The following is a 22,907-nucleotide window of genomic DNA, read 5'->3' on the forward strand; positions in this document are numbered from 1 at the left end:
GTTAATATTAACTTCATGAATCTGCTTAGTTTTTTCTGTTGTAAAAATATCTGGTTTGAATAACAAAAGTACTTACCACAGAGTTTTTTAAACGATTTACACAATTACACAATTAGATTGGGTATTCCCAGTCTATAAAAAAATGCCCAAAATTAAATATTTTAGCTCACCTGGAGACTTTTAATTAAAAAAAAATTCTAATTAAACAAAGAACTCCACTTTTCTACTTTTTTATATTTTTATTTCCATTAAAATATTTCATTTTTATTTACTGTGAAATCAAATGTATTTGCATTATTTCTAAATAAAAAATCCACAAAAAGAAAAAAAGAAAAATAGTATTTTCGGTTTCATTAGCATTAATTAGCATTAATTAGTATTGATATTTTATTAGCAGAGCTTGTTTTAAAAAAATAAAAGTTTTTAAATTTACATACCTTATTTCTAACAAAGGCATGTAAATTTAAAAACTTTTATTACTAATATAAAAACAAAACTAATATTAGTGCTATAAATAATAATATTTATAGCACTAATATTAGTTTTGTTTTTAAAATAAAATAAATATAAGTTAGACTTTTAAAGCGTTTATTTATTGATCATGAAATTTTATTTGATCATTATGTTTTATAAAAGGTTAAATACAAAGGCATTCTGCATTAAAGTAAATTGCAAAAAGTAAAAACAATGTTTATAACTAGAGTATAAGTTATTTGAAAGAACATTTATGTATTGACATCATTTACTAACTACAATAGCGCATTAATCTAACCTTTGAGAAGAAAAAAAAAGGCTTTAAAAATTAAAAAGTTTTTCACCAAAATCTCAATAAATAATTTGTTTTGGAAAGTTTAATTAATATGAAACTTATTTTTTAAGATAAGAACACAACTTTTCTTGGCACTTAGGAATCACTTAAAGGAAAGAAAATGCTTTAGATTGTTTATATTAGAGAAACAGCATAAATTGAGGAAGTGTGTGTATACATACACACACAGATTATATATATATATATAAAATCTGTGTGTATGTTTATGTATATATATATATATATATATATATATATATATATATATATATATATATATATATATATATATATATATATATATATACATACATTTTCAACAATTTTTTCAAATTAAATCCCAACCATCTGGATTAGTTGACTGGTTGGATAAAAATAATTTTATGCTGAAAAAAATTTAAAACCCATTTTTAAGGTCGCTGTTTTTAAAAATTTTTTCCCGAAACCCCCACTTTTTTAACCAAAAAAGGAGGACCTTAAACATTGAAATAAAGCACCAATTTTTTTTTATATGAACTCTAAAAGGCCTAAATATTAATTTGAAATTGGTTGGTAAGTTTACATTAAAATATATATTTACTAATTTAGACCAAGAAAAATACCTTAAAACGTTATAACTTATAATTTTTAAGTATATTTAAGTAAAAAGACGCTTGCAATCAAATATAACTCATGTCACAAACAAAAACGATCTTTATTTTTCAAACTATTTATTTAAAAAAAATTAGAAAAGATTAAAAAACGAATTCGTGCCATACTTTTACTTAAGCTAAGAACATTTTTTTTTATTATAAAGTGCCATTTATAACTTTTACTTTAAAATCAAAAATAAAATAAAAAGATTTCGAAAAAGTAAAGATGGTACCGAAAATCACGAGATAACTTTCAAAGACATTTTTAGCAATATGTCCTCAGAACTGCATCCTTTTTGCTATAAAGAAACCGTGGATTCATGTTGGATATGACAGCGGCATATTTCATGACAAGCACATCAGATTTGCTAAACTTATATAATTATAGTTTTTTTATTTTTTCCGAATTTTAATTTTGCTTTTATTAATTTGTTAACTTGACTCTTTTCACTCTGCCTCTGAGGCTAGATTAAAAAGTTCTAAAGCAATTAGAAAAAAATTCAATAAATATATAGAAAACTATTAAATGATCTTGTTGAAAAATGGGCAACGCTGAAAAGAAATAAAAATAAAAAAGGCAACGCAGCAGAATTAGCTTAAGACATCTTTTCAAAAAATGCTAAGAAATTTTTAGATTGGAAGACCTGATATTTGCTCTATTTTAAAGAAGAAACATGAAAACAACCTAGATTCATGCAATTCAGATAAGCAGTTTTTAAAAGACCAAATGACAAAACATAAAATGACACTTGGTTCAAAGGATTTAGCATATTGCCGAAAGATGAAAAAGATAGAAGAAAGAAGATTGTGATATTTAACATTTATTGAGTCACAAGAGGATCAAACTGAGGAAAATGAGTTTTTACCATCAGAACAAAGTGAGGTCACTTCCTGCCAGGATTCCGACTATTCAGCAAATAAAATTAAATCAGGTACTAGTGCGTCAACAGTATTACCTAAAAAATTTGCAAAAGAAGCTGCAACTACAGGTGTTCTAAAAACATTTCATCTAGAAATATAATGCACTTGCTCTCTGACATAGTACTAACTTCTGGGGGCAGTTTGACAGACTTCTCCCTTTTTGAATCCACTATCAGATGTGCAAAAAAGAAAGCAGTAAGTACAAGTGCAGCTAAATATCGAGAAGATATGATAAAAGCTGCAAAGCAAAGTAAATTTCCAATAATCCCACACTTTGATGGAAAATTTGTGCAGGATATTACTAATGGTACAAAACAAAAAAGAGATCATTTTGCTGTACTTGTAAATACTGATGGTGATTTAGAACTTCTTGGCATTCTGCCAATGAAACACGGTTCTGGAAAATCTCATCATGATACTTTAGTAAACATTTTGGACAAATATAAATTAAGAACTTATATAAAGGGTGCTTTGACACAACTGCAAATAATACAGGAAATATTTTCGAAATATTTCGGCAAAAACATTAGGTTCTGTCAAATACAGGGTTCAATTATATTACAACTTGCATGTTGAAGACATGTTTACAAGCTTTACTGTAAACATTTTTAGGAAAAAGTTCACAATGGTTTAACTTTTGCTCCTGAAATCTGATGTTCAAAGTTTTCCAAGCTAATTGGAACGCAACAAAGGAAACTATGGACTCAGAGTTCAAAAAGTTTAACAAAGTTGCAGTTAAAGGAGCGTATCTAGAAAAATAGATTGAAGAAACTGTTCACTTTTGCAAATATGCACTTGCCAGCTTAGTGTTTTCAAGAGGTGATTATAAAGAACTAGTAGAACTTAGACTCACTTACTTATGACCAGATGTAAGCTTTAATAAAACATGTATGTTTTATTATTATGTACCTAGCTTGTCACAGTTGGTTGGTAGGAACTCATGGTTTATTATAAGTCTGTTAAATTTGAGTAAAGACAATGATAAACTTTGGCTGAACTGTCCTTAATCTTGTTGGGGCTTTATGACCAATTTAAAACTTTCATTGACTTTGTTTGCCAAATATATGTAGTCAACAACTGCTCTGAATGGGCAAATAAGCTTGTGTCACAGTTTGTTAATTCTGTTAACAATTAAGAGAACAGGCAAGATATAATGTTGGCCATTCAGCAAAGTAGGGATCATTTCAGGTAGTTTGAAAAAGGACAAACAACGGAGAGTGACAAAAAAAAAAGGCACTTACAAATCATAATTTGGAGAATATTTATTTGATTTTTTACCAAAAACATGAAGCAAGAGTTGTTGACTGTTTTTGAAGAAAATTTTGTCTTGATTATTTACTAATTTATCATTGTTGACCTTAACAATGTCATTATATATTTTTCAGAAAATCAATTTTTTTACCTTAACTATCCCAGCTACATGAAATTGAGCAAAATAAAATTGTTTCATTAAAATGCATATTTTGCAGCCCTTATATGAAGGCTTAATCAAACTTTATGTAAAAATAAAACTTCAAGATAGATGTTACATACATATTCTGTAAAAAAATGGATGGAAGGGTGGGTGGGTTTGGGAAGAAACAAACCCTCTGCCACCAACCGTTAGTTTTCCAATAGGGGGGAAGAATAATTTATAATACTAATTTTAAAATTGAATTTTGGAATAAATTAATCTTTGTAAACAAGAATTTAATAAAATTTGTCACGAAAAGTTTGAGAGATTAAAAAATTGGTCAACTGATATATACATAAAATTACTTAAAATTAGAACATTTCGCTCCTTTTTCCAAGGTCAACCAATGCACTTTTTTAAAAACTTAAATTTCCAACCAATTCCAAATAAATATTTAGGCCTTTTAGAGTTCATAGAATAAAAAATTGGTGCTTTATTTTAATTTTTAAGGTCCATGCTTATTGGTTAAAAAAGTGGGGGTTACAATGCACAAATTGTAAAAGCAGGGACCTTAAAAATGTGATTAAAAAATTTTTTTTCAGCATAAAATAATTTTTATTAAACCAGTCAACTAACCCAGGTGGTTGGGATTTAATTTGAAATATTTGTTGAAAAATGATACACCCTAATGTAAATATATATATATATATATAAATTTTATTTTATTTCTATTTTTATTTATACATATTTAAAATTTATTTACAATAAAATATTCTTTTTATATTTATTTTTGTTATTTTTATTTATTTATAATATATTATATTTGATTTTTATTTTCATTTATTTACAAAAACCGAATAATTACACTAATATAATCATATTTAAACCTTGCTGTAACCCTAACCCTGACCTTGATGTCCTAACCAAACCCTCAGATGTAGCAGCACTCCCTTGCAGGCTATTTGATAGTAGATGTATGTACTTTTTGCTATAAAAGTTGCTTACAAGTTCTATAAAAGTTGCTTACGAGGACATCGTTTTTTTTTACAAAAAAACGATGCTTACAGGGACAAAAAATTAACGGATACACAAAAATGTCCCCAATAATGCTAATGTTCCCATAAGTATACGTTTTTTTGTAAAATCTGCCACTGTAAGTGATACTATAGGTGTATGTGTATATATATATATATATATATATATATATATATATATATATATATATATATATATATATATATATATATATATATATATATATATATATATATATATATATATATATATATATATATATATATACATACATACAGTGGGTGCAAAAAGTATCCGAAACAAAGGAAAAACTTTATTTAATTAAAGACCATTTAACAAAATAACATAAACAAACACTATTCTAGTGTAATTTTACATGGGAAATACAAATATCATATCAAAACAACAATATCATTAAAGGTTGATTTGATAATTGCAATTTTGTAAAAGTTAAGGCTCAAAAAGTATCTAACACATTGTAAAAAATTTACTTAATACTTCGTCATGTGATCTTTAGTAGCCAAAACTGCTTCTAAACAATTGGAATACTTGCATTCCAATTGTTTAGAAGCAGTATTGGCCTAATAAAGACACACAAAAAAAAAAATTTTTGTGGTTTTTATTAGCCCACAACACAACAATTATTTTGATAATAACTTGCATGCATATCAGTTGACAATACATAGAAAAAAATTAAGATAAAGAGAAAAAAATTGATGCGTCTAAATGAATATGCCTCAGTGTATATATATATATATATATATATATATATATATATATATATATATATATATATATATATATATATATATATATATATATATATATATATATATATATATATATATATATATATATATATATATATATATATATATATATATATATATATATATATTTATATATATATATATATATATATATAAATATATATATATATATATATATATAATATATATGTAAATACATATGACTTTTTATACTTTTACATATATAACCTACTTTTTTTTTTCTCTCTGGGTTTTCTTCATCTGGAAGACATGGCATGTTAAAACCTTAAAAGAAAAAATGGTTGATATTTATCTTATATATATATATATATATAGTACATATACATATATAAATCAAACCTTCTTAGGAAAGGTGTGCGTCTGCACACCTTATATGACCTTATATGACCACATTTTTAGCCACAATTATTTGCATATTTTGATAAATTGCACATTTTAAATAATGTGCTGAAAAAACCAAACTAATTTAAAGAGAAGATATCAAAACAGAAACGAGCTTAACGAATGATAAAATAAATTAAGGATAAACCAGAGAAAATAAAAGCATAAAAATCATTTATATTTTAATTTAGAATTTCAATTAATAGTTTAAACTTAATTTGTCTTATAAGCGTCTTAATACTTCAAAACTAATAATTTTTCCTTTATCTACTACATTGTTAAAGCCCTTAGGTTGATTTATTTTTACAATTATGAGACATGAATACTAGATTAGCATAGGATGAGGGTTCAAATGTTTTTTTAATTGATATTTTTTTTATGTTTTATTTGCTTAGTAGACATTAGAAAACATCAAAGTTTCAAATTTTCAAATAATTAAGTTTTAATGTTATTAAGCTTAGATTAAATTACTTTGAAATTTCGATATTTTCTAAATTTTATGAAGTGAAACACTTCAGAGTGTCCACTCAAAATTTATAAAAAATTCCAGCACTTATTACTTCATTTAAATATGTTTTTCTAGGATTTTGGTCCTAAAACCCATATCTTTTTTGAGCATCAGTATTGAAAAAATGCCAGCTTTAATGATATTTCTAAAGTGATACAAAAACTGTCTTAAGGACAACTTAACATGTACTTATAAACATAAAAGTATATAATCTAAAACTAAATACCAAATACTACTAAAACTGGTGTATTACAACGTAATCCGAAAAAATTTAAAAGAAATTAAAAAAGCATTAACACTATGAATACCATACTCAACACTATTAAGAACCATATATTCAGAAAAAAAGACAACAAAAGCAAGGACTTCTATAACAGTTTTATTTTTTCAAATTTCACAAATTTCAGAACTACTAAAACAAATTAAACTTCAGTCAGACATAGCAATGACTTAAGCACAAATAATAACTGTATATTCATATAAACAAGAATATACAGTTAAGGAATTAACTTAAAAAAAAGTTAAAAAAATACAAAAAATATTCATGGCAACTAACAAATAACTATTTAAAATAAAGAACTACTTTTATTTATAAAGTATAAACTATTGGATTCTTGTATTATTGCCAATGGCAACTATTGGATAGGCCAGGTATCTAATAGTTATTAACAAAAAATTATTTCAAAAAATTATTAAAAATTAAAATTAAGACAGTTCCACACCATTTGTTGATAAAAAATTAACTTGACAAATTTTTTCTTTTTTTCAAGTTCTTCAATTTGTTTTTCTAACTCAAACTCTTGTTTAGTTTCAATACTTTTTCTTTCTAACCCATTCCTTTTCTTAACCTAACTCAGGTCACTTTTTTTCTCTGCAAGTTCCATACACTCTGCGACCTCTTTTCTATCATTAAAATAGCCTTTTTTGCAATCTTGACTTTTTGATTAAACTTTTGGACATCAGCTTTGATATGCATTGCTTTTTTGTTCTTACTCTGTTTTTTCTTTCTCTTTTTTAGTGCTATCCAACTCAATTATATATTTTTGATGGGCTGATCAAAAAGAATTGACCAATGGTGCTGTGATTTTGAACTGTGTGGTTTTAAATCATTGGCAATTAGGTCTTTTATGATTCTCCATGAGATAATACTTGAAGTTGTCATATTTGTTTTAACAGAAGAGTTGTTTATGCTAAAACTATACTCAACAGCAGCCTGGTCATGACTAAGCGTTAAAATTAATCAAAAATTAACAAAAGATTAACCTTATTTATTATTATTATATATATATAATTATTATTAAAAAAAAAGTTTGAACTTTCGTTTGCATCAAGACGATAATTTTGTTAATCTCCGTTGATATGGAAATGAAGTGATGCAATATTGTAAAAATCTAGGATTAATTAAATAAAAAGAATTTGTAAACAATTTATAAAATATTTAATAAATACAATTTAATATAATAAAAAATTGAAAAGATAGATAAATATTTTTTTTAAATTAAAAGTTAAAAAATTAAAAATTTCGTGTAATTGCTAAGTCAAGCACGTTGAAAATAAAAATTAAAGAAAATAAATTTTTTTAAGTTTTCCAGATTTCTATCAACCGGGTAACCATCTTTTTGTTTTCAACCCGTCTAAAATATAAATCAAATACCATTTAAAAACATTTTAAATCATATGTAGTCATATTGGTTCTCTTGTCGACACTTTTGTATCAGTCAGCGAGTTAGATGTTTCACAACAAATGTCCTCTGTCTTATCAAAATTGCCAGTGACTAAATGTCATGTAAAAACTTGATTGTCCTAAGCATATGAATTTATGTTTTGAATGGAACTAGTACAGTAGAAGTAGTTACCTTGTTGAGCAGAAGTTAAGAGTGTAGACAAAGGGACCAGTAAAATAGTTATAGCCTTCACTCCTTACAAGACTATCATGAAAAAATATAATAACCAGCATTCAAAACTTTTTTTAGATTCTATTCTATGACAGTTTCTCCAGTTTTTAAACTGCCATGGGCAATATGCAAACTGCAAGTTCTGATGTTAATAAAAGAATGTAAAATAGCTTTAATCTAACTGGTACTGAATTCATTAAAAAAATTTAGATAGACAATTGGACCACCCATTAATATTTGTTATAACTTTGTTATTTCCAAATTTTTAAAAATATCCCTGAAATAATTATTGACCAATTTCAGGGATAATGTTAAAAATTTGGAAATTACAAAGTCTTGGTGTGTTGTATGACCTAAGAGACTTGATCCCAAGTAACCAACATTTACACGGTTTATATTAACATCTTATCTAATATAAACATCAATTTCAGAAGTTTGGGTGACCTCATTTAAACTATCATTAAAAGAATAGACATGGGTGTCTGACAGTTTTAAAGTTTCTAATAAAACCAATTTAAAATGAGGATATAAATGAGGATTATTAGACAAAAATTACATGACACATATATCAAATGAAGTTAAAATATATCAAATGAAGTTAAATTTATATATCAAATGAAGTTAAAATATCTTAATTATCGAAGATGAATGCTATTTTTACCATTAAATAAATTTGAATACATTGAGCCTGATGAATAAATATTTCTGAGGAATATTATATTGCAGGTAAAATTTGTAACATTTTAAATTTGTTTATTAAAACTAATATAATTATAAGTATTAAACCTTTATATAATATAAACATGAATATAATGGAAATTCTAAGTAATATAAATATTTTGCAATATTTATTACATATAATATATAATAAAAACTATGAATACATTTTGTGTATGGATTCATTTTACACTACTCATTATATTTAAATTGATTGTGTTTAATGTGAAGTAATTAATTTATTCTTCTTTTTTTATTTTAATCATTTAAATATTTGAATATTTTATAACGGTGTTTTCTATATTTAACAATCTTTTTTTTTTTTAATTATAATTTTTCTAACTTCCATTAGTTAAAACTTCCTTTTTTTTTAATTTTCTTGAGTAATTTTTATGCAATCAAATCTCAAATCTTTTCTCATCATTATAAGCTAAAACATGATTTAACTCATACGAAGTTTTGCTTCGACCCATCTGAAATTATTAAGCTATGGAACATTCTTAAGCTACATTCTTAAGCTGCCAGATGATTTCAGTCTTAGTAACATCTAGTTTTTTGAGTTTTTTTGATTTGAGTTTTTTGACTTTTCTTAATTCTCTATTGTGCTTTGCTCTTTTGTGTGGTCTGTCAAGGCAGAGCGCCCACTTGAAGTGAATTCTATAGACCTGTGGCAAACTACACATTTTGTTTAGTATCATCTTTAAGATCTTTCTTTAGCCAATCTTTTTTTTTTACTAATAATTAATTCCATATTTATACTAAAATAACAATACTAATTTAAATTTAAAATATATAACTTTAATAGGAATAAATACTGTTAGTAAGATTTAAAATAACCTTAAAAATTCAATAATTAAAGACAAGTTAAGCTACTAAACAGTAAATTTTTTAGGAAAAAAATCTCCAGTTTTTCCAGCATTAATGTTGCACAAAGTACAACTTTTCCTGTTTTTCTAAACATGTTTTTAAAAACAGCCTTTTTTCTAGCTTTCCAACAGAGTGGACACCCTGCACTTAAAAATTGAGAAATAATTTTATGCCTTTTTTTTTCTGGTGTACCTTTATTTTATGATTTTTTGAGATTTAGCTTGTTTATTTTTAATTTTAGTTTAAGTTTACATTTGTTTATTCAGCACATTTTTTAAACACACTAATTTTTAAAACTTGCAAAGTGCTTTGGCCAAGCTGTCAAAACAAAATATTTTATGTAAGGTCATATAAGGTGTGCAACTGAATGTCTTTTCTGATAAATACTATTATAGAGTGCTCAATACAGAGCAGAGTAAATTCTACTCTATAAAATTAAATAATAACACCAGGTAGTTAAAAAAATATGACTCCAAGTTTCATGCCTTTGGTTATCATCAGATATTATAAATAATCTTAACGACAAAAAAATTAATTACAAAAAATAAAGTAAAACCTTGTCAACCTTTTTAAGGAATAATTCAACAGTAGAATCAAACTAAAAGATTGTAAATTTTTTAGATAATTTATTGGATTGTTCCTTTCGACCATACAGAAAACCAGGTGATCACCCACTGTGCAATAACGTTAATTATACTGGACTAACAGAGAATACTTTTAAAGACCATTGGTACAAACACAAAAACTCATTCCAATACAAAAGCAAAAACTTAACAGAGCTTGCCAAGATTATGTGGGAAATTAAAAATAAGGGATACACAAATCCTATTATAACATGGAAAATTATTGATAAAGCGGAACCATTTAAACCCAGAGGAAAATTATGCAACCTTTGCCTAACTGAAAAGTATTACATAACAAAATCAAAATTGAAATTATTAAACAAAAGAAACGAGCTGATATCAAAATGTCACCATGAAAACGAAATTTTTTATAAACAACTTTAACGTCATCAAAGCAGACACTGCAAAGTACTTTTGTAACTATTTTTTTTATTGTTAAGATTATTTGTAATATCTGATGATTGCCATAGGCGTGAAACTCATGTTTCTTTAACTATTAGGTATATTATTTAATCTTACAGAATATATATATATATATATATATATATATATATATATATATATATATATATATATATATATATATATATATATATATATATATTAGCCCTCAGAATTAGAAAAAATGGGGTCAACAATAATTTGCTGACCTTAATCTGTTAGAGGTTGGCAAATTATATAAAACATAGAAACAAGGTTGGCAATTTTTGGCCGACCTTAAACACTTCTAGGTCGGCAATTAGGTCAAATGCCGACCCTAATTCTGAGGGCTTATATATACATATATATATATATATATATATATATATATATATATATATATATATATACATCGAAGTTATATAAAAATTTCAAAAATAATCATCATTTTATAAAAAAATTATTATTTAAGATTTCACTGCCTAGAAAATGACATTCTTTAACTAAAAACGAAAAATAGATTTTACAAAAAAAAATTTTATAATTTTTTTTTCTTTACGTTGTTACATGGTACTAGTAAATACTTCACTTTATATAAATAATAACATTTAAATATATATATTTCAACAATAAAACACATTAATAACTATATATAGAAAAATATACCTTAGTAAACAATTTCTATTAATTAAAAACTAAAAGATTAAAAAAAAAGATTTTTACTATTAAGAAAAAGTAAAAAAATGACTAGTTAAGCCTCCAACTCCTTTCTAAACTTTTTTTAATAATTTTATAAATATGTCACAGCAAATAATGCATTTAGTAATACAGAAGTATTACAATATTGTAAAAGCTTTTATTACTTGATGTTCTTGGAAGTAATTGCAACAACAAGCGAGAGGGTTCAACATTATTTTGAGATCGGTTTGGACGCCCACGTTTTCTTGGAGAGTTGTTATTTTGCATTGTCATTTCTGATTTAAAATTTGTTATTAACTAAATAGAAATAGAAAATGTTAAATATTAAATATATACATATACATATGCACATATATAACAGCTTATATGTATGTGTCTATATGTATATATGTGTGTGTGTGTGTGTGTGTGTGTGTGTGTGTGTGTGTGTGTGTGTGTGTGTGTGTGTGTGTGTGTGTGTGTGTGTTTGTTTATATATATATATATATATATATATATATATATATATATATATATATATATATATATATATATATATATATATATATATATATATATACAGGGGCTATTCTAGGAAAAAAATTTCAGCAGCGGAACCCCTGGATCCTAGCAAAGTTTAGCGAAAATATTGCCAAATATAGACGCTTTTTCGTAAAAAATCTTTATAAAAAAAAAAGTCCTCAATTTTTAATTTGGTGGTGTCCAAATATGGTTGACAGTGTTGAAAATGGTCTAGAATAGCCCCTAATTTATATATATATATATATATATATATATATATATATATATATATATATATATATATATATATATATATATATATATATATATATATATATATATATATATATATATATATATATATATATATATATATATATATATATATATATATACTTGGTGTGTGTGTTCTAGTAAAAAAAAGATATTCAACCAGATAAAAAAAAATCCAATATTCAAAAAAATCAATTTATGTACTGAAACCCCCATGCCCCCTATTAATTTTAAAATGCTATTGTTAGTAACATTTTATGTACAGCTATGTATACAATTGTGCATATGTATATGTATACAATTATATGTGTGTACTATATTATATATATACACATAAATATAAATATATACATATGCACACTATACATATAAATATAACAGCTTATGCAACAACTACATACATACATAAGTTGTATAACAATATACATAAGTTGCATCAAATGCATTCTCACTGATCATTGTTTCTTGAACAAATGCACCTTCTTGTTGATGATAATCAAAACTTTTAGTACCATAAACTTCAAACATATATGTCATACCCACTAAAAACATCTCACTAAAAACATCTAATGTATTATATATATAAGACCAAACTTTTGTTGGCAAGATTCAAAGTTAAAGTAACTAACTTATCATTCTCCACTCAAAGATTGGTAAATATTACTTTTTTCTTTTCTAAAAATAAACTGTTAGAATTTTGGACTTTAAACTTGTGTCATTGAAAAAAGAAATAAAAGTTTCTGTAAATAAAATGAAATCATTTAAAGCATTTAAAAACAAAATCCAGTACATTAAATTAAAACGCAAATAATTTTTATTTGTTTATGAAATAAAATAAATACTCCATTTATTTTCTAAAAAATATTAGTAAAAAAATACTTAAAAATTTATGAAAATGACAAAGCACAACTACTAACACTATTAAAAATAATGAAAACAGTTTGTTTTAAAATAAAAATGTTGATTTAAAAAAATGCATTCACTTAACAAATATATTATATAAATATTTAAAATAGCTATGTTTAAAATAATTTTAATTTATTCATCTCACTTAATTAAATAGTTAATGATTAAATAGTCAATCACTCATTTACATTTAGCTTTCTAGGTTGAAAAACTTCCAAATTACTGCAAAAAGCAGAGTTAACATTACAGCGCCAAGATACATAAAAGTTTTAAACCAGTTAAACATTTATTTTATTTTGAAAACATCAAGCATACAAAATTTCATTCTGCAGGTGGGGCAAGGAGCATTTGATGACATCCACGATTCTGGTTGGTTTTGATCTTGTCTGCTCCCAAACCACCTACCCATACATTCCAAACACCACATAGGACGACAATAGCATTGCTGACACTCATTTTCCAAAATACCATTGCAATGGCGTGATAACTTAATATTTGGCTCTTTTGACATGCAACCAATGCAGCTTTCTTGCTCCTACAATATATTTTTCTATAAAAATGAACTTTAAACTAAAATAAATTTTATGCATGTGTATGTGTGTTATATGTGTATACCTAAATACATATAAATGAAATTAATTAAAATAATCAAAATGCAACTTGTTGTAAAATCCATAAATATCAATATAATAAAAAAAATACATTACATCATTTCGGAATACATAATTATTTAAGGGGCCATTTGCTTCCACTTGTTCTTTGAATGCTTCAATAAAGCAGTCACTTAATGTTTGATGAATAACAATGTCTCTTGCATTTCGTATAGGAGCACTAAGCCTATCTTTCAAATCATTGTAGTCCAAAGAGTTTAAATTTATAAAAAAGCATTCTTCATGCGGCAAGATAGTAGAAACTTTTATTTGTAAAAACTGTCCAGTAGAAACTTGTCCAGTATTGTAAGAAAAATTCTCAGTTTTAACAATAGTGAGATGGGAATCAGTTTGCTTTGCAATGTAAACTTTATAGGCAGTACATTTAATAATCCAGGAATTGGTTACATATATGCTAGTACCTCCTGATAACAATGAAAACTTTTCAATATGACGAAATTCAAGATTAATTTGTGATGCAACATTTCTCCAAGGTGTTCCAAATTTTACAAGATCTCTTGCTAATGGGTGATAATTTGATGTTGGATATGTCCACACAAAAAACAGTACAACACCAATCAATGCACATGAAAAAGAAACCAAAAAAAAAAACGAACACCATGAAGAAAGATTTAAAAAACTAAACAAATGTAGTTCTGGTGAAAGAAAACCAAGACTGATATAATAAACTAAAGAAAACAAAACATGTATGTTATAAAGCTATTTTAGATTTATAAAACTATTTTTTATTTTATTTATATTAATATACTTTATTAAAGTTACTTTAATTTGATTTTTTTTAACTGTCAAAACTTTTTTTATTTTTGGCGACAATTGACATAAAATATATACAACTTTAACCAACTCTCTAATTTTAAAACATTTATATTTGACCAGTATTTAAAATTTTTTTTTTGTCAAAAATCATTTTAAAACAAAAAAATCATTTTTAACTCATAGAAAATTTAGTAAATATCAATTTTTGATGTAAATACTAAATAATAAAGAATATTCTTTTTTTTTAAAAAAAAAACTATAATTTAATAAAAAGAACTATATATTTAACTTAAAATCAAAAACAAAAATTTAAATATTAAATAAAAGAACCATTTGAAAACAAAAAGCCAGGAAAGCTAGCAACCCAGAACATAATCAATAAAATGAAACAACCTAATTTTTTTGCCTTTTTAAAATCTGATGACTAAATTCTTCTAATGTCGTTGGATTGGTTGGCATAAATCCAAAAATAAAGACAATATTCTAATGACTAGCTCAACCCTAATACATACAAAATAAATGAACATCATATCCAGTCTTGACAATTTAGATTAGACAACTTCAAAATGGAACTTCAAGTATCTCCCACCTTTATTCCCAAAAAAAAGGAGCCATACCTTTTTTTTGCAAAAACCAACATCAGAGTTAATGGTCCCAAATTTTAAGACTATTAAAAACTTCTTAAATATAATTTGTCTTCAATTCTTAAACTCATCTTCCCAACAGATGGTTGGGAAGATATCATTTAGTGTATAGTTTCAAAATTTCCCTCTCACTTGAAAACTAGTTTTTAAGTGAAAGGGAAAGTTAGTATTTTATAGTTAGTATTAATGACAAAGCATAAATAAAATAGTACAAATAAATAGAATGATATTTATTGACAAACAGATTCACTTAATAAAAGAAAATTTAACAATTTTTTAAAATTAATTTTACAAAAATAAATTACAGATATAATTTATAATTTATAATGAAGAACTATCAAAAAGGTCACCAGGGAAACGATATAATAGATACTATAGAAATATTTATTAATGATGAAAAAAACATTGAAAAAAGATTTGCACCTTTCCCCTCCTGAGATCTACAATCTAGTATAGCTAAAGCTTTTAAATAAGATTAGCATAGTAAAATAACATACTAAAATATTCTACTAAATTACATCAAAAAAAGGATAAAAGAGTGTTGTACTTAGCCGACATCAGGTTGGCAAAATTTTGCTTTGTCTTTTTTCTATGCTGTAACAAAAGGGTTAATGATTAATTAGTTATAAAAGTTCTGTTAGACATATTATAACTTGTTTAGTGTTTATCATAACTAAAGTATATTTTTCTATTAAACTCGCTATGCTTGTTATGAATGAATTTGATAAAAAATGAAAAATTAATTTAAAAAGCATGAACAAATTTTTTTTAACAAACTTTGTCTAATTTGAAATAAATAAATAAAAAAATAAGTACAATAACTAAATTATTAACTCATATATACATATATAATAAGCGATATAAAACAAGTTATGATGATTATACTTTTAGAGATTCAGGCCAGCAGTTGTATGGCGTACTAAAACAAAGATAGATTGGCTTTTGCATTGGCATTGCTGAATGCCAACCTGGATTTCACAGCAGTCTATATATATACATACATACATATATATATATATATATATATATATATATATATATATATATATATATATTTATTTATTTATTTATTTATATATATATACATATATATATGCGCCTGTATTTTTTTTTGTGTCTGTCTTTTTACATGTGTGTAAGTGTGTGTGGGGGGGGGAGAAGGGGTATTAGGTGGGTGGTTGTGATTGTGCGTGTATTTACCAAAACAATTTACAATAAATAATTAAAACAAACAAAAAAGCATGGATCATCATCGCTGGATCATTTTATATATATATATATATATATATATATATATATATATATATATATATATATATAATTTAAAAACTATTCTAATATTACTATTTTCAAAAACCTAAATAAAAATAAATATTCAAAAGTAAACCACCTAAAGGTATTAAAGAATGAACTAGTATTGTCAAAGTTGTTCTCTTCATATGATACCCAACAAAATCTACAGCTTCACTTCCTAAATAAGAGCCAAAAATATTCTGAACAGTAAACCCAATTGATATAAATTCTTTAGGTGGGGATACAAAACAAAGTGCCACAACAAGAAAGACAAAAGAAAAGTACAAATCCATTGTGTTATATAGTCATTGTAATCTAGAAAAGAATTTAAAAAAATTATAATTGATAGCAAAATTATAATAATTTAACTCAATCTTTACTAATAAATAAATTTAAAAACAGGTGGAAGTGGTAGTTTTAGCATTCCTGGTAGTACCAAGCTCAACTTGGTTCTCTGTGCAGTAGCACAGCCACTTTCTATAAACTTCCTAAAGGTCCCCTTGACTTTTGAATATAGTAAAAAAAAAATGATTATCAAAAAACCTTTGCAACAGTGTTTCTTGCCATTTTTAGTATGAAGTTCACACTAAAAACTTATGGTTCACACTGCGCACCATAAACTTTTATAAAAAGATGAAAAAAGAAGAATATTATTCAATAAAAATTGGTTTTTTGCTTCTGCCTAGAAATATATTTCCTGCACAAATCCAAACTACAATAAAAGCTAAAAAAAACTTAAAACTAACATTTTTGTCATTGGTATAATGCTTGACATCATTAAGTGTCATTTAAACAATAAAATTCATTTGCAGTTAGGAGCAAACTGCCTAATGTAAAGTACCTTTTGTTGTCAACAATAAAGTTGACAAAAACAGATTACATTTTGGATAAGCTATAAGTCACTGTATGGATTACTGTCATTGTTTCGTTTAGTCTATTTGTTTATTTAGAGCATAGAACCCTTCATATTTCTCAATATTCCACAAATGGGTTTGAGGCTACAATTAAACCTATTTTCAGCTTTTTTTAAGAAAAGAATTCATTTTGAAACAGAACATTATTAAAGCTTGAGCAATCTTCTTGGAAGGGTTATTTAGTGGTACTCTTTCACTTTTTTTTGTCCTGATTCTCAAGATCGGATATGCATAAAAATAGTATATCTAGAGCAACCGTCTACCAGAAAGTGATTTGCCACAAACCAATTATCTTTGTTGATATTATCATAAAAAGAATTCCATAAATTACATGGCTAAATGTTGATGATAAGATTAATTTTAAAAAAGAAGGAAAATCAATACTCAAAAAAATAAGGACGCAAAAATTAACAGAAAAAAATTAACTGATGCATTAATTATCAGACAGTAATAAAGTTTTACTAGTGTGCTAGCTTTTATTTGACATTTGTCTTAAGTTTTATAAAGTCTTAAGAAAGTTCAATAAAATTTTATTGACAGGCAATTCTGAAAATGTATTGACTATTGCTAGTGCAAATAATATACAAATAACGATCACTTGCCATAGTCACAATTTGAGGTTATTTTTATTTGTTAGTTTATAGTTTTAATGTATTTTAATTCAAAGCTTAAATGTTTCATTTCATTAACTTGTTCTATAAACTCAAAGATATAAGTATTTATTTTATACTTATGCAGACAACCCTCGGAATTAAGAAAAATCAGGTTGGCAAAACACATTTGACACAAAGAGTTTACCATAAAATATAACAAGGTCAGCGTTTTTTAAATTTTTTATGATTAAAAACGCTTAAAATTTATTTTATTAAAAAAAAAAACTTAACAATTATTTACAATTAAAAAAAATTCAATTAAAAAGAACTAAAGTATAAATATTGTAAGTTAAATTCATTCATAAATTTAAATATTCTCTAAAAATAAATAATAGAAAAAAGACAACATTGTTATTATACATACATATATATATATATATATATATATATATATATATATATATATATATATATATATATATATATATATATATATATATATATATATATATATATATATATATAAATAAATATATATATATATATATATATATATATATATATATATATATATATATATATATATATATATATATATATATATATATATATATATATATATATATATATATATATATATATATATATATAGTAACAGTTTATGTGTTTTTTAAATTTTTTATGATTGTATTTATTTTATATTTTATTATAATAAACAGTTAAATAATTATTTTACTTATTCTGCAATTTATACACTTATACTACATATACTACAATTATATTTTATAATGTTTTTAAGCTAAAATTTAATTTATTATAATTGAAAAAAAATTATCTATCTTTTGCAATAAAGTTTACTATTGGCGTTAATGGTGACGAAAGCATTGGATGAATTTCACTGGACAGCTTCATCAAAACACGGGTTACTTCATCAAGTCTAAATAGAAATAACTTAATAAAAAAAGAATTATAAAGAAGAAGAATTATTAATAGCACTTTTTATAACAAGATAATAACTGTCATAAAAATTTAAATTAATGGTTATGAGTTAATGTTTGTGTTTTTTGTTGTTGTTGTTTTGTTTTTTTTAGTTATTAAGGTGTCTGAGAAGAGTGTCCTAATAATTATCACAGAGTACTGGGCATTTAACCAGGAAGTTGATTACTCCATCCTTACCAATGTCATTTATCTGACCTCCTCTGAGCTTTAAGTTCTGAGCTAGAACTCTAACTATGTTACAATAATGTTATATTTTACTCTTGCTGCATTATTAATGTTGATAAAACTGTTGTAGTAGACACAATACTACTTCATTTAAAAACTATTATACATAGTGTGCAACATTACATTAAAACTTTATCTTGTTAGGTTTATAAATAAATATATGTGAGCCAGTCCTCAACATCTGAAGAATTTGAAAAATTTGAATAGAAAAGAAAAAACCAATGCAGAACCATCTTAAAAATTATTTTACCAGCAAGCCTGTTATTAAAACGACATCCAAAAAAAAAATTATGATTTGCTTCACTGAATCATTATCTACCCATAAAATTGTTTATTGCTAAGCAATTTTATGGATAATAATCAAACAATAGGCAAATAATCATTTAGGAGATAGCATTAATTAAAACTGTTTTTAAAATTGAAATTTTGGATTGCAAACAAAAGCTTTAATATTAACAATTGAAATGTATTTTAAAATTTAAGTCAAACAAAATGATAAATTAAAATTTATTTGACACAGATAAAGCACATTGTGATTAGGTTATAAAAAAGAGCAATGAGCTGGATAATTATTAGTTGGATTGTAGATCTTAGTCATCTCAGCGTATTGTGGCCAGTGGCCATCTCAGCATTGTACCACTGTCAAAAGTTTAGTATTTTATATTTGATGCAATATGAAAGTTTAGATAGTTAAAATGTTTTTATTATGACAATTTTTATGAATAAATAAGATCTCTGAATAGATCAATAAGATCTATATGTAGATCTAAATAGATCTCTGTTTTACACAAAATTTAAGTTACATCTTCATCATCATTTGCTGAAAAACAATATTTACATAGCTGATTCTATAAGATAAATAGAAATTATTATTTAGAGTCTTGGTCTTTAATCATCTGATTTTTAGAAATAATGGCATGCCAACACTTTTAGAGAGTTAGGCCAGCACTTGTATGCTGTAGCACACCTACGATGGATCTTTTTTACTAAGAGATCATCAAAGGCTAATCTGAATTTTGAAAGTTAGTGGCTCTTTAGAGAAGTTAAATTATAAAGCATAGGTATTTCACTGAAACTAACTTTAGCATAGAAGCTTAAGGCATCCAAATTTTCAATAAAAAAAAGTTTTTTTACAATTGCAATTGTTTAATTTTACAAGTATGAAAAATTATTTTATCATTCTACAGTAGTTACATACACTGGTATACATTGTATAAAAAATAGCGTATACATATGTAGTAATTAATATACTGTATAAATAAACAGCAATTATCACACTAAGTACAACATAAAAAAAGTTAAAAAACATAATACTAAAACATAAAAAATGTAGCAAACCTATTTCTTTCATTGTGTTCCAAATGAGGAATTTCATTAGTTTGTAACTTTAGATGTGCTTTAATGTCTAAAAATATACTTTCAATCTCATCCTTATGATCTTCTAAAGGAGTTCCAAAAAAACTAACCGCATTCTAAATGAAAAAAAGAAATGAAATATGAGAGTTCAATAAAAAGCTAATAAATTAAAAATGCAAATAGATATTTAAAATAACAATAAATATACTTTTATAAAAGATTTGTCATAACTAGCCCAATAAGAGGTAGGCTTAGAACCAAAACCTAAGAACCAACTTGGTTTATGTCTTACAACTGACTGGATAACAATCCAGTCAGTTGTAAGACATAACCTTATCTGCTTCATTGTAAGACAGAGCCTTACAATGAAGCAGATAAAACTCCTATAACCGGTCAAAGACCTAACATGAGCTTAATTTTTACATGTCTTTACTTTATGTTTTATCCATACAATTAGGACCAAGGCAAACATTAATATATATATATATATATATATATATATATATATATATATATATATATATATATATATAGATATATATATATATATATATATATATATATATATACATATATATATATATTCATATATATATTCATATATTCATATATTCATATATATATATATATACATATATATATATATATATATATATATATATATATATATATATATATATATATATATATATATTTATATATATATATATATATATATATATATATATATTCGCTCTTGCGCACACTCCCCTAAAATGGTTTATTAAAATAGAAGCAATTTACGGCTCTTGCAAAAGTATAATTTTTTTTCTCAAAATTGAAACTCAAAATTTCATTTTAACTAAAATGAAAAACACATTTAAAAAAATAATAATTAATTGCATAATAAACACTTTTTAAAAGGAAAAATTATTACAAAAATAAAAAAATATATATATAAAAAAGAGCGCCAATTGAAATGCAAATGTTTTTGATTAGATTGGACTAACTGAAAAGTATAAAATTATTAAATTCTAAATTATATTAATAAAATAAAAAATTATTTACCTGATAAAATATAAAATTATTACACTCTAAATTATGACATATTAATTTTTATTTTATGTAATAAATTATATTTTTTAGATATTAATTACTTTATTATATTATTTACTTTTATTGTGGAATTTTTAATTTGGTAATAATTCTTAAAATGCCTGCATTCTATTACAATAAGAAAATATAAAACCTTTTTTATAAGCAGTAAAAGCTTTTGTAGCTCTTTGTCAAACTTTCTATTAAATAAGTAATGTTTTTAAATAAAAAAATGGATAGCTTGTGTGAAAGCATAAAGACATAAGAAAGCATAAAGACAAAAGCATAAAGTGTGAAAGCATAAAGACAACGCTTCTCTAAAGAACTTTTCACAGTGCAATAAATGACAATTCTTATGTATATATTTTTGGAACAGTTACACTACAAATATGATTGTAACATGTATAAAACCAAATTTTTTGTATATAAGCAGCTTGTTAACAGCATAAATAGATAGCTCGTGTAAAAACCAAAAGCTCTCGTAAGAAGCTGTTTAGAGGAGCAGCTCACATGACTCGCCATATTCATTTTAGGAGAGCTTTTCTTCGCTCTCACGCTCATTTACCCCCGCCAAGGCCTGTATACATATTTATATATATATACACATATATACATATATATATATATTATATATATATATATGTATATATATAATATATATATAATATATACATATATATATATTATATATATATATATATGTATATATTTATATTTATATATATATATATATATAATATATACATATATATATTATATATATATAATATATACATATATATATATATATATTATATATATATATGTATATATTTATATTTATATTTATATATATATATATATATATATATATATATATATATATATATATATATATATATATATAAATATATATATATATATATAAATATATATATATATATATAAATATATATATATATACATATATATACATATACATATACATATATACATACATATATATGCCAACCTAAAAGTGTTTGAGGTTGGC

The 22,907-nt window shown here is 24.3% G+C and overlaps 3 protein-coding genes across 11 annotated transcripts in view; all 3 read right to left on the reverse strand.

Annotated features, from left to right (window-relative positions):
- LOC105846567 (uncharacterized) overlaps positions 1-13,157 on the reverse strand; it is a 20,534-nt gene extending 7,377 nt beyond the window's left edge. Inside the window, exons 1-3 of one of the 4 annotated variants that reach the window (XM_065788446.1) lie at positions 12,866-13,157; positions 11,855-11,987; positions 5,792-5,844 (exon numbers count right to left, since the gene is read on the reverse strand). In XM_065788446.1, coding sequence (XP_065644518.1) covers positions 5,792-5,844; positions 11,855-11,987; positions 12,866-12,910 — 231 coding nt within the window. In that variant the 5' untranslated portion in view covers positions 12,911-13,157. Of the gene's footprint in view, positions 1-5,791; positions 5,845-11,854; positions 11,988-12,865 lie in introns of those variants that run through there. The other 3 variants (XM_065788447.1, XM_065788445.1, XM_065788448.1) reach the window with 3 other exon arrangements.
- Positions 13,158-13,637: 480 nt separating this feature from the next.
- On the reverse strand, positions 13,638-17,082 carry LOC100208904 (E3 ubiquitin-protein ligase TM129). The gene is made up of 3 exons (XM_065788449.1): positions 16,832-17,082; positions 14,078-14,709; positions 13,638-13,905 (listed from the first exon to the last, which is right to left on the reverse strand). The coding sequence occupies exons 1-3, from the start codon at positions 17,025-17,027 to the stop codon at positions 13,657-13,659; spliced, it is 1,077 nt and encodes a 358-aa protein (XP_065644521.1). The 5' UTR covers positions 17,028-17,082; the 3' UTR covers positions 13,638-13,656.
- A 1,870-nt stretch (positions 17,083-18,952) lies between these two features.
- LOC100212423 (uncharacterized) overlaps positions 18,953-22,907 on the reverse strand; it is a 29,223-nt gene continuing 25,268 nt past the window's right edge. For 5 of the 6 annotated variants that reach the window (XM_065788453.1, XM_065788454.1, XM_065788455.1 and 2 more), the window contains exons 7-8: positions 20,804-20,937; positions 18,954-19,178 (exon numbers count right to left, since the gene is read on the reverse strand). In XM_065788453.1, coding sequence (XP_065644525.1) covers positions 19,073-19,178; positions 20,804-20,937 — 240 coding nt within the window. In that variant the 3' untranslated portion in view covers positions 18,954-19,072. Of the gene's footprint in view, positions 19,179-20,803; positions 20,938-22,907 lie in introns of all 6 variants that reach the window. The other variant, XM_065788451.1, reaches the window with a different exon arrangement.

Source organism: Hydra vulgaris, chromosome 01 (assembly GCF_038396675.1).
Source record: "Hydra vulgaris chromosome 01, alternate assembly HydraT2T_AEP".
NCBI lineage: Eukaryota > Metazoa > Cnidaria > Hydrozoa > Anthoathecata > Hydridae > Hydra > Hydra vulgaris.

Coding starts and splice junctions, on each gene's coding strand:
- LOC100208904 (XM_065788449.1), bottom strand. CDS start 17,027: ATGGATTTGTACTTTTCTTTTGTCTTTCTTGTTGTGGCACTTTGTTTT. Junction 14,710..16,831: donor TCATTCTTTAATACCTTTAG/GTGGTTTACTTT, acceptor TGTTTTCTTTAG/TTTATTATATCAGTCTTGGT. Junction 13,906..14,077: donor ATTATGTATTCCGAAATGAT/GTAATGTATTTT, acceptor AATATATTGTAG/GAGCAAGAAAGCTGCATTGG.